The 13,439-nt window shown below is 41.3% G+C and overlaps 1 protein-coding gene across 1 annotated transcript in view; it reads right to left on the reverse strand.

The window, feature by feature from the left end:
• Positions 1-3,728: 3,728 nt before the first annotated feature.
• Positions 3,729-13,439, reverse strand: part of LOC141048335 (protein prune homolog 2-like) — a 199,795-nt gene continuing 190,084 nt past the window's right edge. The window contains exons 6-7 of the mRNA XM_073543817.1: positions 4,069-4,163; positions 3,729-3,836 (exon numbers count right to left, since the gene is read on the reverse strand). Of these exons, the coding sequence (XP_073399918.1) occupies positions 3,729-3,836; positions 4,069-4,163 (203 nt within the window). The remainder of the gene's footprint in view (positions 3,837-4,068; positions 4,164-13,439) is intronic.

Genomic DNA, 13,439 nt, shown 5'->3' on the forward strand with positions numbered 1-13,439 from the left:
AGTGTCAGAATCAGTGGGATCCAAGGAAACGTTTCAGAGTTATTACCTCATAAAGGGACAGTGGTCAGAATTGTAAAAATTGGTCCGGTCATGAACGTGCAAACCACCCTTGGGGGTAAAGGGGTTAAATATGTGCTTTCCCTTTAAATTTAACTACTGCGAGATGTCATCCCCATCTAGGGGGACTATGTTTTATTACTCTATATGATAGACTTTAATAATCATATTTAAGATATTGAATAATAATCCCATAATATGAATATGTTTATGAGCTTTGAACATGTTTCTTATGATAAAATAGCACTATACTACGATGGCGTCTATTCCTTTCAGTACTTCAAATGCACAAGCGTGTGCATGCACATTGAATATAGCCATGGCAAAATGGCGCTTTCAGCTTCAACATGTCTGGATGCATGCGCAGACAAAAGCATGTGATAGCACCCCAGTGCTGATTGGGCACCGTGGTCACGTGTCACAACAACAGCACGGGAGCCCCGAGGAGAGCGAATGCAGACAGCGTGGGAACGGAACCAGCATGGGAGGTGAGTATAGGCTTTTGTATTTTATCGGTGCCAAGTGTGGGGTATGAGAAGGGGTTGTCCAAGTATTGAACAACTTCTTTAAGGTCTTTTACATAACACTGTATAGTTAAGTAAGGTAAATGACCATCGGCACTTGGGTGATTGGTATTGACATTTTTCCCTGCCAGGGCCTGGCACATCTTTACCCGTTACATCTACATTCTTCAGTCTTACTCCTTGATGCTGCTCATTTTTCAAAGGGATAATAGTGGCCTTCTCAAACAGACATCATGAAACGGCACGACTTTCATGGGCATCTACTACTGACAGTGTCGGGAAAGTTGAAGAGATGGCTAGAACAAAATGGCCATCACCTTACTGCATCTCTTGCCTTGTGGCTTTTATTCCATTTGTCAAGAAATAAAGGGATGGTAAGTAGTGATGAGTGAGTATGCTTGATACTTGAGTTTTCCAAGCATGCTCGGGTGTGCTCGGAGATTATGTTTCAGTCCCCACATTAGCATAATTTGCGGCTGCTAGACAGCCTGAATACGTGCAAGGATACCTGTTTGTTAGGGAATCCCAACATGTATTCAGGCTGTCTAGCAGCCACAAATCATGCAGCTGCGGGGAATGAAACATAATCTCCGAGCACGACCAAAATACTCAGAGGACACCGGAGCATGCTTGGAAAACTCGAGTAACGAGCACACTCGCTCATCACTAATAGTGAGTGCTACTTCTGCATTCTTTACTGTGAGGTTATTAATGGATGTATATGTGTTGAGGACAGTATAAAATCAAATTTGTAATTATGTGACTTACCGCGCTATACTGAGCAGATGTACAGAAAAAAAGAGAGAAGTCTTTGGTTGTGAGTAGGTAAAGGGATTATTGGTTCAGTTGTTGGTACTTACTTCAAATGAAGGAGTTGTAGAATATTCTATGTAGTTTGAGGTGTCTAACTAGCGAATACTTCGCCCATAGTTTTGTAGTGATGATTTCTTGTAGTAGCCGATGATACTGATGGAGTAATAAAGATAAAATTAGAGTACCAATAATGTTAATAATCCACACTGCACCTCGTATATCCACTGTACTCACTGGTTATTTCTAAGCGTTTCTATTCCATTTGGAATGGTACAGTGTTACTTGCTCATGGACCAATATCACGGTGCTGTACAGGAAAAGGAGTTGGATTTGGTTAGTACCAGTGACCATGGGCTGGACACTTACTCCCAGTTAAAGGAACACGTCTGCACTTACTTGTGCTTGTTTTATGCTGACAAAAAAGGTAAGCAGGAGCATTATCCAATGCAGTGAAACTCTGACTGTAAGAGAAATTATATCCACTATATGGATGATAGAGGCCGCCTAGTGGGCAGTGAGTTCTGATAGGATGCTTATGCTGATTCCTGCTGGCTGAACCGGAGCAGGAGCGATATCCGCCGCTGCGATGAATATAGCAAGGCACTAGATAAAAAATGATCCACTTAGTACATTATCATTCCAACGATCAGTCAGTCCTGATAGGCGGAAATAAGAAAAATTAACTATGAGATTGAGTTATATGCTTTTTAAATTTCTTGGGACGCACTAAATCTCAACCTCATTTTACCTTTTTAAAACTCATTGCTATTTTTATCTGCAATTAAGCACACATATATTGTATTCACCTATGAGCTCCCCTTCCCCTTCGTCTTTTCTTTTTATAGAGGTCCACCATAACAAGGATCATGTGGCTAATGAGGGATTTTCCCTATTATTTTCTTTTTATTACCTTTTTTAGTCCCTGGTTCTAGCCTTATGCTTTCCTCTTTTATTTAAATCGCTGCATTATTAGTGTGAGCAGTGTAGGGATTTTATCACATAAGGAGGTATATATTTTATTTAAAGGAGCCTACATGTTTTATTTATTTTTTATTAAAAATTTTTTAGTCTGACATAAGAATGGTCAAAAATCATTTTAAAATTTGTTAAAAATAAAAGTTATGTTTTAAAAATTATGTGCACGATCAGACACACATTCATTTTTTATAGATAAAGCAGACTAACCATTGTGATGAATTGACTATTCAGATCCACCAATCACCACAAATAAGGGATATTGCAAGACAATATTAAACCCCTATTATTACCGCAGCTTGACAAGAGGTAGTGGCTGCAGCTGGGTGAGCTACTATATAAGGACGGGTTGACAGGCATCCAACACAGCCCTGACGAAGAGGGAAGCCCCCCTCGAAACGCGTTGGTTTGTGCCTCTCGCGCACCCATCCTTTGCTCTGTTTGTGACGTCACAGCAGCTCTGCCCCCTGATCCCGCCGCGTCCTCGTTGTTACTTGCGGCCGGAGTACACGAGGTGCTGGCGTCTACCCGCTCCCCCGCCACACGCTGCACTGCTCATCCTCCTTGCCAGCAGCCACCACCTCGGTTAAATTGCAGTATTCAACAAGCAGTACAAGTAAGTCCACAAGAGTCCTATCAGGACTGACTGATCGTTGTAATGATAATGTGCTAAGTGGATCATTTTTTATCTAGTGCCTTGCTATATTCATCGCAGCGGCGGATATCGCTCCTGCTCCGGTTCAGCCAGCAGGAATCAGCATAAGCATCCTATCAGAACTCACTGCCCACTCGGCGGCCTCTATCATCCATATAGTGGATATAATTTCTCATAGAGTCAGAGTTTCACTGCATTGGATAATGCTCCTGCTTTCCTTTTTTCTGTCAGCATAAAACAAGCACAAGTAAGTAAGTGCAGACGTGTTCCTTTAACTGGGAGTAAGTGTCCAGCCCATGGTCACTGGTACTAACCAAATCCAACTCCTTTTCCTGTACAGCACCGTGATATTGGTCCATGAGCAAGTAACACTGTACCATTCCAAACGGAATAGAAACGCTTAGAAATAACCAGTGAGTACAGTGGATATACGAGGTGCAGTGTGGATTATTAACATTATTGGTACTCTAATTTTATCTTTATTACTCCATCAGTATCATCGGCTACTACAAGAAATCATCACTACAAAACTATGGGCGAAGTATTCGCTAGTTAGACACCTCAAACTACATAGAATATTCTACAACTCCTTCATTTGAAGTAAGTACCAACAACTGAACCAATAATCCCTTTACCTACTCACAACCAAAGACTTCTCTCTTTTTTCTGTACATCTGCTCAGTATAGCGCAGTAAGTCACATAGTTACATGCTCTTTTCCGGTTTAAAACAGGAACCGACACAGTCCTGTCCTCTTACCAGCTGCATCTGAGTTCTAGTTTTTAGATAGGTAGCGCCCGTGTATACTCCATCCTATTGATAAAATCAAATATATAAAAGTACAATTATGTGTTCTCTGTCAGGAAGAGCAGGCTGGGTGTCAAAAGAAATGTGGGAATTACTAACGAGTCTTTGAAAACAAACCACTAGTTAGTTACAGCGATTTTTTTAATAAATTTGTAATAGATAAAAGTATAGAAATATAACTAAATGTACACGTATTTGTGTGTTATAAAATACAAAATAACAAAACATTTGTTCTTACCTCCAATGACATGTGCAAAGTTGTAATAGCTACTTTAATGTCACCACCTGACAATTCTTTGAATTCTTTGAGTAGGATGTCTTCTACACTTGGACCTGTCCATGATAAATTCCATTAGTAGAATATGTTAATAATAATGTCAAATTCAGTTTTGTTGGAATCACAACTGTAACATACATGGTATAGTACGATCAAAAGTTTGCACATACCTATTCATGCAATGGTTTTCCTTGAACTTATTAAAATGTGCACATTATAAAGTCAGACTGAAGGCAGCAAAACCAAGAACAAAGACATACAGTTGTGGCCAAAAGTATTGACACCCCTGCAATTCTGTCAGATAATACTCAGTTTCTTCCTGAAAATAATTGCAAACACAAATTCTTTGGTATTATTATCTTCCTTTAATTTGTCTTAAATGAAAAAACACAAAGAGAATGAAGCAAAAAGCAAAACATTGATCATTTCACACAAAACTCCAAAAATGGGCCAGACAAAAGTATTGGCACCTCAGCCTAATAATTGGTTGCACAACCTTTAGCCAAAATAACTGCGACCAACCGCTTCCGGTAACCATCAATGAGTTTCTTACAATGCTCTGCTGGAATTTTAGACCATTCCTCTTTGGCAAACTGCCCCAGGTCCCTGATATTAGAAGGGTGCCTTCTCCAAACTGCTATTTTTAGATCTCTCCACAGGTTTTCTATGGGATTCCGGTCTGGACTCATTGCTGGCCACCTTAGAAGTCTTCAGTGCTTTCTCTCAAACCATTTTCTAGTGCTTTTTGAAGTGTGTTTTGGGTCATTGTCCTGCTGGAAGACCCATGACCTCTGAGGGAGACCCAGCTTTCTCACACTGGGCCCTACATTATGCTGCAAAATTTATTGGTAGTCTTCAGACTTCATAATGCAATGCACACGGTCAAGCAGTCCAGTGCCAGAGGCAGCAAACCAACCCCAAAACATCAGGGAACTTCCGCCATGTTTGACTGTAGGGACCGTGTTCTTTTCTTTGAATGCCTTTTTTCTCCTGTAAACTCTATGTTGATGCCTTTGCCCAAAAAGCTCTTCTTTTGTCTCATCTGACCAGAGAACATTCTTCCAAAATGTTTTAGGCTTTTTCAGGTAAGTTTTGGCAAACTCCAGCCTGGCTTTTTTATGTCTCGGGGTAAGAAGTGGGGTGTTCCTGGGTCTCGTACCATACAGTCCTTTTTCATTCAGACACCGACGGATAGTACGGGTTGACACTGTTGTACCATCGGACTGCAGGGCAGCTTGAACTTGTTTGGATGTTAGTCGAGGTTCTTTATCCAACATCCGCACAATCTTGCATTGAAATCTCTTGTCAATTTTTCTTTTCCTTCCACATCTAGGGAGGTTAGCCACAGTGCCATGGGCTTTAAACTTCTTGATGACACTGCGCACGGTAGACACAGGAACATTCAGGTCTTTGTAGATGGACTTGTAGCCTTGAGATTGCTCATGCTTCCTCACAATTTGGTTTCTCAAGTCCTCAGACAGTTCTTTGGTCTTCTTTCTTTTCTCCATGCTCAATGTGGTACACACAAGGACACAGGATAGAGGTTGAATCAACTTTAATCCATGTCAACTGGCTGCAAGTGTGATTTAGTTATTGCCAACACCTGTTAGGTGCCACAGGTAAGTTACAGGTGCTGTTAATTACACAAATTAGAGAAGCATCACATGATTTTTTGAACAGTGCCAATACTTTTGTCCATCCTCTTTTTTATGTTTGGTGTGGAATTATATCCAATTTGGCTTTAGGACAATTCTTTTTGTGTTTTTTCATTTAAGACAAATTAAATGAAGATAATAATACCAAAGAATTTGTGTTTGCAATCATTTTCAGGAAGAAACTGAGTATTATCTGACAGAATTGCAGGGGTGTCAATACTTTTGGCCACAGCTGTATGGAAACATGGAGTAAAGAAACACATGTGAAAAAAACACTTAAAATGTATTAAACGTTGGATTCCTTGAAGTACCCCCTATTACTCTGAAGTGAGCTCTAAACAGCCTTTGCACTCTCTTAAAGCACCAGTCCAATGTTTTTTTATATTGCAGCGCTGAAGCGATACTACTAAGCTAAGCTCCCTGCCCCTAGTCTCATATTCACCAGCTGCCGTCTTCATCTTTTTTCACCACTGCCGTGTTTGTGTGTTCCAGCTGATTACCTGACAAAACACTCCAGTGTTCGCTGGGCGATTCGGAAGCCACTACTCAATGTAAGTATATGGGAGCCAGAACTAGGCTCTTAACCCTGCTATTCTGTTCATTTCCACTATACACATGTACTGCTCCGTCATTTTTGACCTGTTAAAATGCTGGTTCAGCTACTTAAAAAAAAATTTTTGAATACCTGTTGCATTATTACACTGTATGTGAACATGGTTGGTCATTATAAAAAAAAAAAAAACGTAAAAAACTCAATTTTTTTTATTTATTTTGTGTTTATAAAGGTTACAAGGGCTTATTGAATTCTGCACAAAAATTACAAATTTAAGCTTAACTAACTAAAACTACTACTACTACTATAACAACTATAACTAACTATAACTATAACTAAAATTAACAATAGTATAAAATGCGTGCAAACATTTTGAAAAAAATAATAAAAATAAAAAAAAATCAGTTTTTTTCAGAAAATCTTCACATAGTTCTATTGTTTACAAGAAAATGAGAAAAAAATTGCACAGAACTGTACTGAAAGCCAATGCGTATGGTTTTTACTGAAAGCATGTGTAATTCTGCACCTAAAGCAACTGTTTACTTCATAAACAATAGTCGATGCAATAAGTAGTCTCAAAAGAAATTATAACTAATTTGTTTTACTCAAAAAATGTATGAAATTAGAATAAAATGCTATTCGGTCATTTTTGACCGGGACAGTACAAGTGTAAAAAAAAATGTGGTGCAAAAACTAAACCAAAAAAATAAAAAAAAAAAAGTACCCTTAGAAAGAACCCCTCAAATTAGGAAAATAGAAGTAACCACAAGTTTCAGAAACGCATAATGAATTTGTTAAAAAATATCAAAGTTCAAAAACGGTCATTTTTGACCGAACAGAACAGCAGGGTTAAACACTTGTACTGAGAGCTTATGACTAGAGTTGAGCGATACCGTCCGATACTTCAAAATATCGGATCGGAATGGATCGGCCGATCTTTAAAAAAAGTATCGCCGATGCCGATACCGGAAGTCCCATTCAAGTCTATGAGACTTCCGGTATCGGAATTGGAAAAACCCTTTCCTGCCCTTGTACAGCCTCTCGGGGGTCTGTACGGGCCTTCCGGGGGTCTCTGCCGGCCTGCCGGGGGACTGTGCCGGCCTGCCGGTGGGCTGTGCGGACTGCCGGTGGTCTGTGCACCCTGTGGGGGTCTGTACCGGCCTGCCGGGGGGCAGTGCCGGCCTGCCGGGGGGCTGTGCCGGCCTGCCGGGGGGCTGTGCTGATGTCCGGGGGTCTGTGCAGGCTGCGGGGGGCTGTGCCGGCCTGCCAGGGGGCTGTGCTGATGTCCGGGGGTCTGTGCAGGCATCGTCCGATGGGACTACAAGTCCCATCGGTCGATGCCTGCTACCATGACAGTGATTGACACATTAGCCAATGATGGGACAGTAGTAGTCCCATCATCCGGCCTATGTGTTGAATGTAAAAAAATAAATAAAATAAAATACTACATACATACATACTACATGCATGCTACATACATACTACATGCTACATACATAGTACATATATACTACATGCATGCTACATACATGCTACATGCTACATACATACTACATATATGCATCATACATACTACATACATACTACATACTACATATATGCATCATATATACTACATGCTACATACATACTACATACATACTACATATATACTACATGCATGCTACATACATACTGCATGCATGCTACATACATACTACATGCATGCTACATACATACTACATGCATGCTACATACATACTACATGCTACATACATACCACATATATACTACATACATACTACATACATGCTACATGCTACATACTACATACATACTACATGCATGCTACATACATACTACATGCTACATACATACCACATATATACTACATACATACTACATGCATGCTACATACATACTACATGCTACATACATACTACATGCTACATACATACTACATATATACTACATGCATGCTACATACATACTACATGCTACATGCATGCTACATACATGCTACATACATACTACATACATACTACATGCTACATACATACCACATATATACTACATACATGCTACATGCTACATACATACTACATACATACTACATACATACCACATACATGCTACATACATGCTACATACAATACATTCATACAATACATACATAGACATACAGTACATATAACATAGAGTAACATACTTACCAATACTTGTCACATTGTTCCCCGAAGCCATTGTAGTCTACGGAATAAATATTAACATAACAAACCACAAAAAATACTCACCCATGATCCGAAGCAGTCCACGAGTGTGTCCCACGACGATCTTGGGTAGAGAACTGCAGCATCAGCTGATGCTGCCGCTCTCTACGGGCTGCAGGAATCCAATGACGGAAGGTAGGTATCCTTCCGCACTGTATTCCTCCGCCACTTAAAAAAAAAAAGTCCCTAGTCTCACTTTATGGTAAAAGCTGTGTGGGAATTTCCGTAGAAATTCAGCTGATGCTGCAGTTCTCTACCCAAGATCGTCGTGGGACACACTCGTGGACTGCTTCGGATCATGGGTGAGTATTTTTTGTGGTTTGTTATGTTAATATTTATTCCGTAGACAACAATGGCTTCGGGGAACAATGTGACAAGTATTGGTAAGTATGTTACTCTGTTATATGTACTGTATGTCTATGTATGTATTGTATGAATGTATTGTATGTAGCATGCATGTAGTATATGTATGTAGCATGTACAGTGGGGAAAAAAAGTATTTAGTCAGTCAGCAATAGTGCAAGTTCCACCACCTAAAAAGATGAGAGGCATCTGTAATTTACATCATAGGTAGACCTCAACTATGGGAGACAAACTGAGAAAAAAAAATCCAGAAAATCACATTGTCTGGTTTTTTTTCATTTTATTTGCATATTATGGTGGAAAATAAGTATTTGGTCAGAAACAAAATTTCATCTCAATACTTTGTGATATATCCTTTGTTGGCAATGACAGAGGTCAAACGTTTTCTGTAAGTCTTCACAAGGTTGCCACACACTGTTGTTGGTATGTTGGCCCATTCCTCCATGCAGATCTCCTCTAGAGCAGTGATGTTTTTGGCTTTTCGCTTGGCAACACGGACTTTCAACTCCCTCCAAAGGTTTTCTATAGGGTTGAGATCTGGAGACTGGCTAGGCCACTCCAGGACCTTGAAATGCTTCTTACAAAGCCACTCCTTCGTTGCCCTGGCGGTGTGCTTTGGATCATTGTCATGTTGAAAGACCCAGCCACGTTTCATCTTCAATGCCCTTGCTGATGGAAGGAGGTTTGCACTCAAAATCTCACGATACATGGCCCCATTCATTCTTTCATGTACCCGGATCAGTCGTCCTGGCCCCTTTGCAGAGAAAAAGCCCCAAAGCATGATGTTTCCACCACCATGCTTTACAGTAGGTATGGTGTTTGATGGATGCAACTCAGTATTCTTTTTCCTCCAAACACGACAAGTTGTGTTTCTACCAAACAGTTCCAGTTTGGTTTCATCAGACCATAGGACATTCTCCCAAAACTCCTCTGGATCATCCAAATGCTCTCTAGCAAACTTCAGACGGGCCCGGACATGTACAGGCTTAAGCAGTGGGACACGTCTGGCACTGCAGGATCTGAGTCCATGGTGGCGTAGTGTGTTACTTATGGTAGGCCTTGTTACATTGGTCCCAGCTCTCTGCAGTTCATTCACTAGGTCCCCCCGCGTGGTTCTGGGATTTTTGCTCACCGTTCTTGTGATCATTCTGACCCCACGGGGTGGGATTTTGCGTGGAGCACCAGATCGAGGGAGATTATCAGTGGTCTTGTATGTCTTCCATTTTCTAATTATTGCTCCCACAGTTGATTTCTTCACTCCAAGCTGGTTGGCTATTGCAGATTCAGTCTTCCCAGCCTGGTGCAGGGCTACAATTTTGTTTCTGGTGTCCTTTGACAGCTCTTTGGTCTTCACCATAGTGGAGTTTGGAGTCAGACTGTTTGAGGGTGTTCACAGGTGTCTTTTTATACTGATAACAAGTTTAAACAGGTGCCATTACTACAGGTAATGAGTGGAGGAAAGAGGAGACTCTTAAAGAAGAAGTTACAGGTCTGTGAGAGCCAGAAATCTTGGTTGCTTGTTTCTGACCAAATACTTATTTTCCACCATAATATGCAAATAAAATGAAAAAAAAACAGACAATGTGATTTTCTGGATTTTTTTTTCTCAGTTTGTCTCCCATAGTTGAGGTCTACCTATGATGTAAATTACAGACGCCTCTCATCTTTTTAAGTGGTGGAACTTGCACTATTGCTGACTGACTAAATACTTTTTTTCCCCACTGTATGTAGTATGTATGTAGTATATATGTGGTATGTATGTAGCATGTAGTATGTATGTAGCATGCATGTAGCATGCATGTAGTATATATGTGGTATGTAGCATGTATGTAGTATGTATGTAGCATGCATGTAGTATGTATGTAGCATGCATGTAGTATATATGTAGTATGTATGTAGCATGTAGTATGTATGTAGCATGCATGTAGTATGTATGTAGTATATATGTGGTATGTATGTAGCATGTAGTATGTATGTAGCATGCATGTAGTATATATGTAGTATGTATGTAGCATGTAGTATGTATGTAGCATGCATGTAGTATATATGTAGTATGTATGTAGCATGTAGTATGTATGTAGCATGCATGTAGTATATATGTAGTATGTATGTAGCATGCATGTAGTATATATGTGGTATGTATGTAGCATGTAGTATGTATGTAGCATGCATGTAGCATGCATGTAGTATGTATGTAGTATATATATATTTTTTTTTTAAAACATTTAACACATAGGCCGGATGATGGGACTACTACTGTCCCATCATTGGCTAATGTGTCAATCACTGTCATGGTAGCAGGCATCGCCCGATGGGACTTGTAGTCCCATCGGACGATGCCTGCACAGACCCCCGGACATCAGCACAGCCCCCCGGCAGGCCGGCACAGCCCCCCGGCAGGCCGGTACAGACCCCCGGCAGGCCAGCATAGCCCCCCGGCAGGCCGGTACAGACCCCGGGCAGCCCCCCGGCAGGCCGGCACAGCCCCCCGGCAGGCCGGCAGAGACCCCCGGAAGGCCCGAAATGACGGCGCATCATGATGCGCACACACCGCGCATCATGATGACGTCATTTCGGCTGTCAATCAACTTTGAACTTCCGATTCCGATGCCCGATATTGAAAAAATATCGGATGTCGGTATCGGAATTCCGATACTTGCGGTATCGGAAAGCTCAACACTACTTATGACAACTACCCCTGATTTTCGGGTAATCAGAAGTTGTGGTCATAAGGAGGCAGCGTAAGACTGGAGCAGTGTGGGGAACAGCTGAAGACGGTGGCTAGTAAGCATAATTTTAGGTGCAGGGAAATTAGTAACACTGTTCAAGTGCTGATATGAAAAAAAAAACCTGGAGTAATGCTTTAAGTAGCTTCATCAGGTAATCAGCTAAAACTGCTTTCAATGAACAGATACTGTACAGCTTGTCAAGAGTTAATTTGTGGAATCACCTCTCATTAGAAAGTGGTTACAAATTTTTACTTTTCTTTTTAACAGCCAAACACAGTCCTCCAAACAGTGTAATGGACCTAATTAGTCCTCCATACAGTATAATGTTCCCACATGGTGCTTCATACAATATAATGGCCCCACATAGTCCTCCAGAATAATGAGCCTCACATGAAACAAAAAAACCTCTCCCCATTTCCCCACTGCTCTGGTCTCTGCAGCTAGCACTCTAAAGCCCCCTTCTCACATAGCAAGATCGCTAGCAATATCGCTAAAGCGTCACCGATTTTGTGACGCAACAGCGATATCGCTAGTGATCTCGCTACATGTGACACGTACCTGCAACCGCCCCCCCCGCTGGATATCGCTGATCATGCTTGAACGTCCTGGGCCATTTCTTCCTCGTTGGTGTTCCGCTGGCACCGACTAGCGACGCGTGGACGCAGGCAGAAGTCGTCATCATCGCTGCCGTTTGCCAGGTAAGAGCGACCGCCGCTGGATCGCTTATTGCTGCTGCGTCGCTGGTGAGATCTGCCTGTTTGGCAGCTCACTAGCGACCAGCACCAGCGATCCTGATCAGGTCGAATCGTTGTCGAGATCACTGGTGCATCACTAAATGTAATGGGACCCTAAAGCTCTTCACTGCTCTGCACAGCAGAAGCGTTGAAATGAAGTCATCATGCCTGCTGCGTTGGATGCTGGTACAGTTGAAAGTGAGCTACTGTGCGGGGTAAGCATGGGGGAGGGCATTGCAGGCCAAATATACTCACCTGGGGGCCAAATTAGGTCTGTGGGCCAGAGTTTGCCTTATGTGCTTTAAGATATCAATGTCAGTCAATCTAATTTAGTCATGTTAAAAAATAATTGCTTAGATGAATCTGGTTCTCATGAGGAACACACCAGGAAAAGAAGACCAAGATTTATCTCTGTTACTGAGGATACGTTCATCAGAGTTACCAGCCTCAGAAACTTAAAATTGACAGCACATCAGATAACAATCTTCATAAAGGAAGCACATACATTAAGTAGCAGACTCATCTCAACATTAATTGTCCAGAGGAGACTGAAAAGCAGCCCTATGTGGTCAAATTACTGGGAAGAAGCCAATACTAAGGACTGCAAACAAAAAGAAGAGACTTGTGTGTGCCAACCAACACAAATACTGGATATTAGAAACCAGTATTGTGGTCTGGTAAGTCAAAATTTGGTGTAATGGTGTGGGGGTGCTTTGTTCATGGCACAGTTGGTGATTTATTTCAAATTCCAGACACACTTACCCATCATAGTTAAGACAGAATTCTGCAAATACCTGCCACCATATCTGGTTTGCACATAGTGGGACAATTGTTTGTTACAACAGGAAAATAACCCAAAACACCTTTACTATGACAGGGCTATGTGACCAAGAAGGAAAAAGATGGCATGCTGTGTAAGATTGCATGGCCTCAACAATCACCCAACCTCAACCCAATTGAGGTGGCTTAGAATGAGTTGAAGGCAAAGAAGCCAACAAATGCACAGCTGTTCTAGGAACAACTTCAAGACTGTTGGAAGGTAATTCCAA

This window comes from Dendrobates tinctorius, unplaced genomic scaffold, assembly GCF_039654945.1.
Source record: "Dendrobates tinctorius isolate UK_male_01 unplaced genomic scaffold, ASM3965494v1 ptg000134l, whole genome shotgun sequence".
Classification (NCBI taxonomy): domain Eukaryota; kingdom Metazoa; phylum Chordata; class Amphibia; order Anura; family Dendrobatidae; genus Dendrobates; species Dendrobates tinctorius.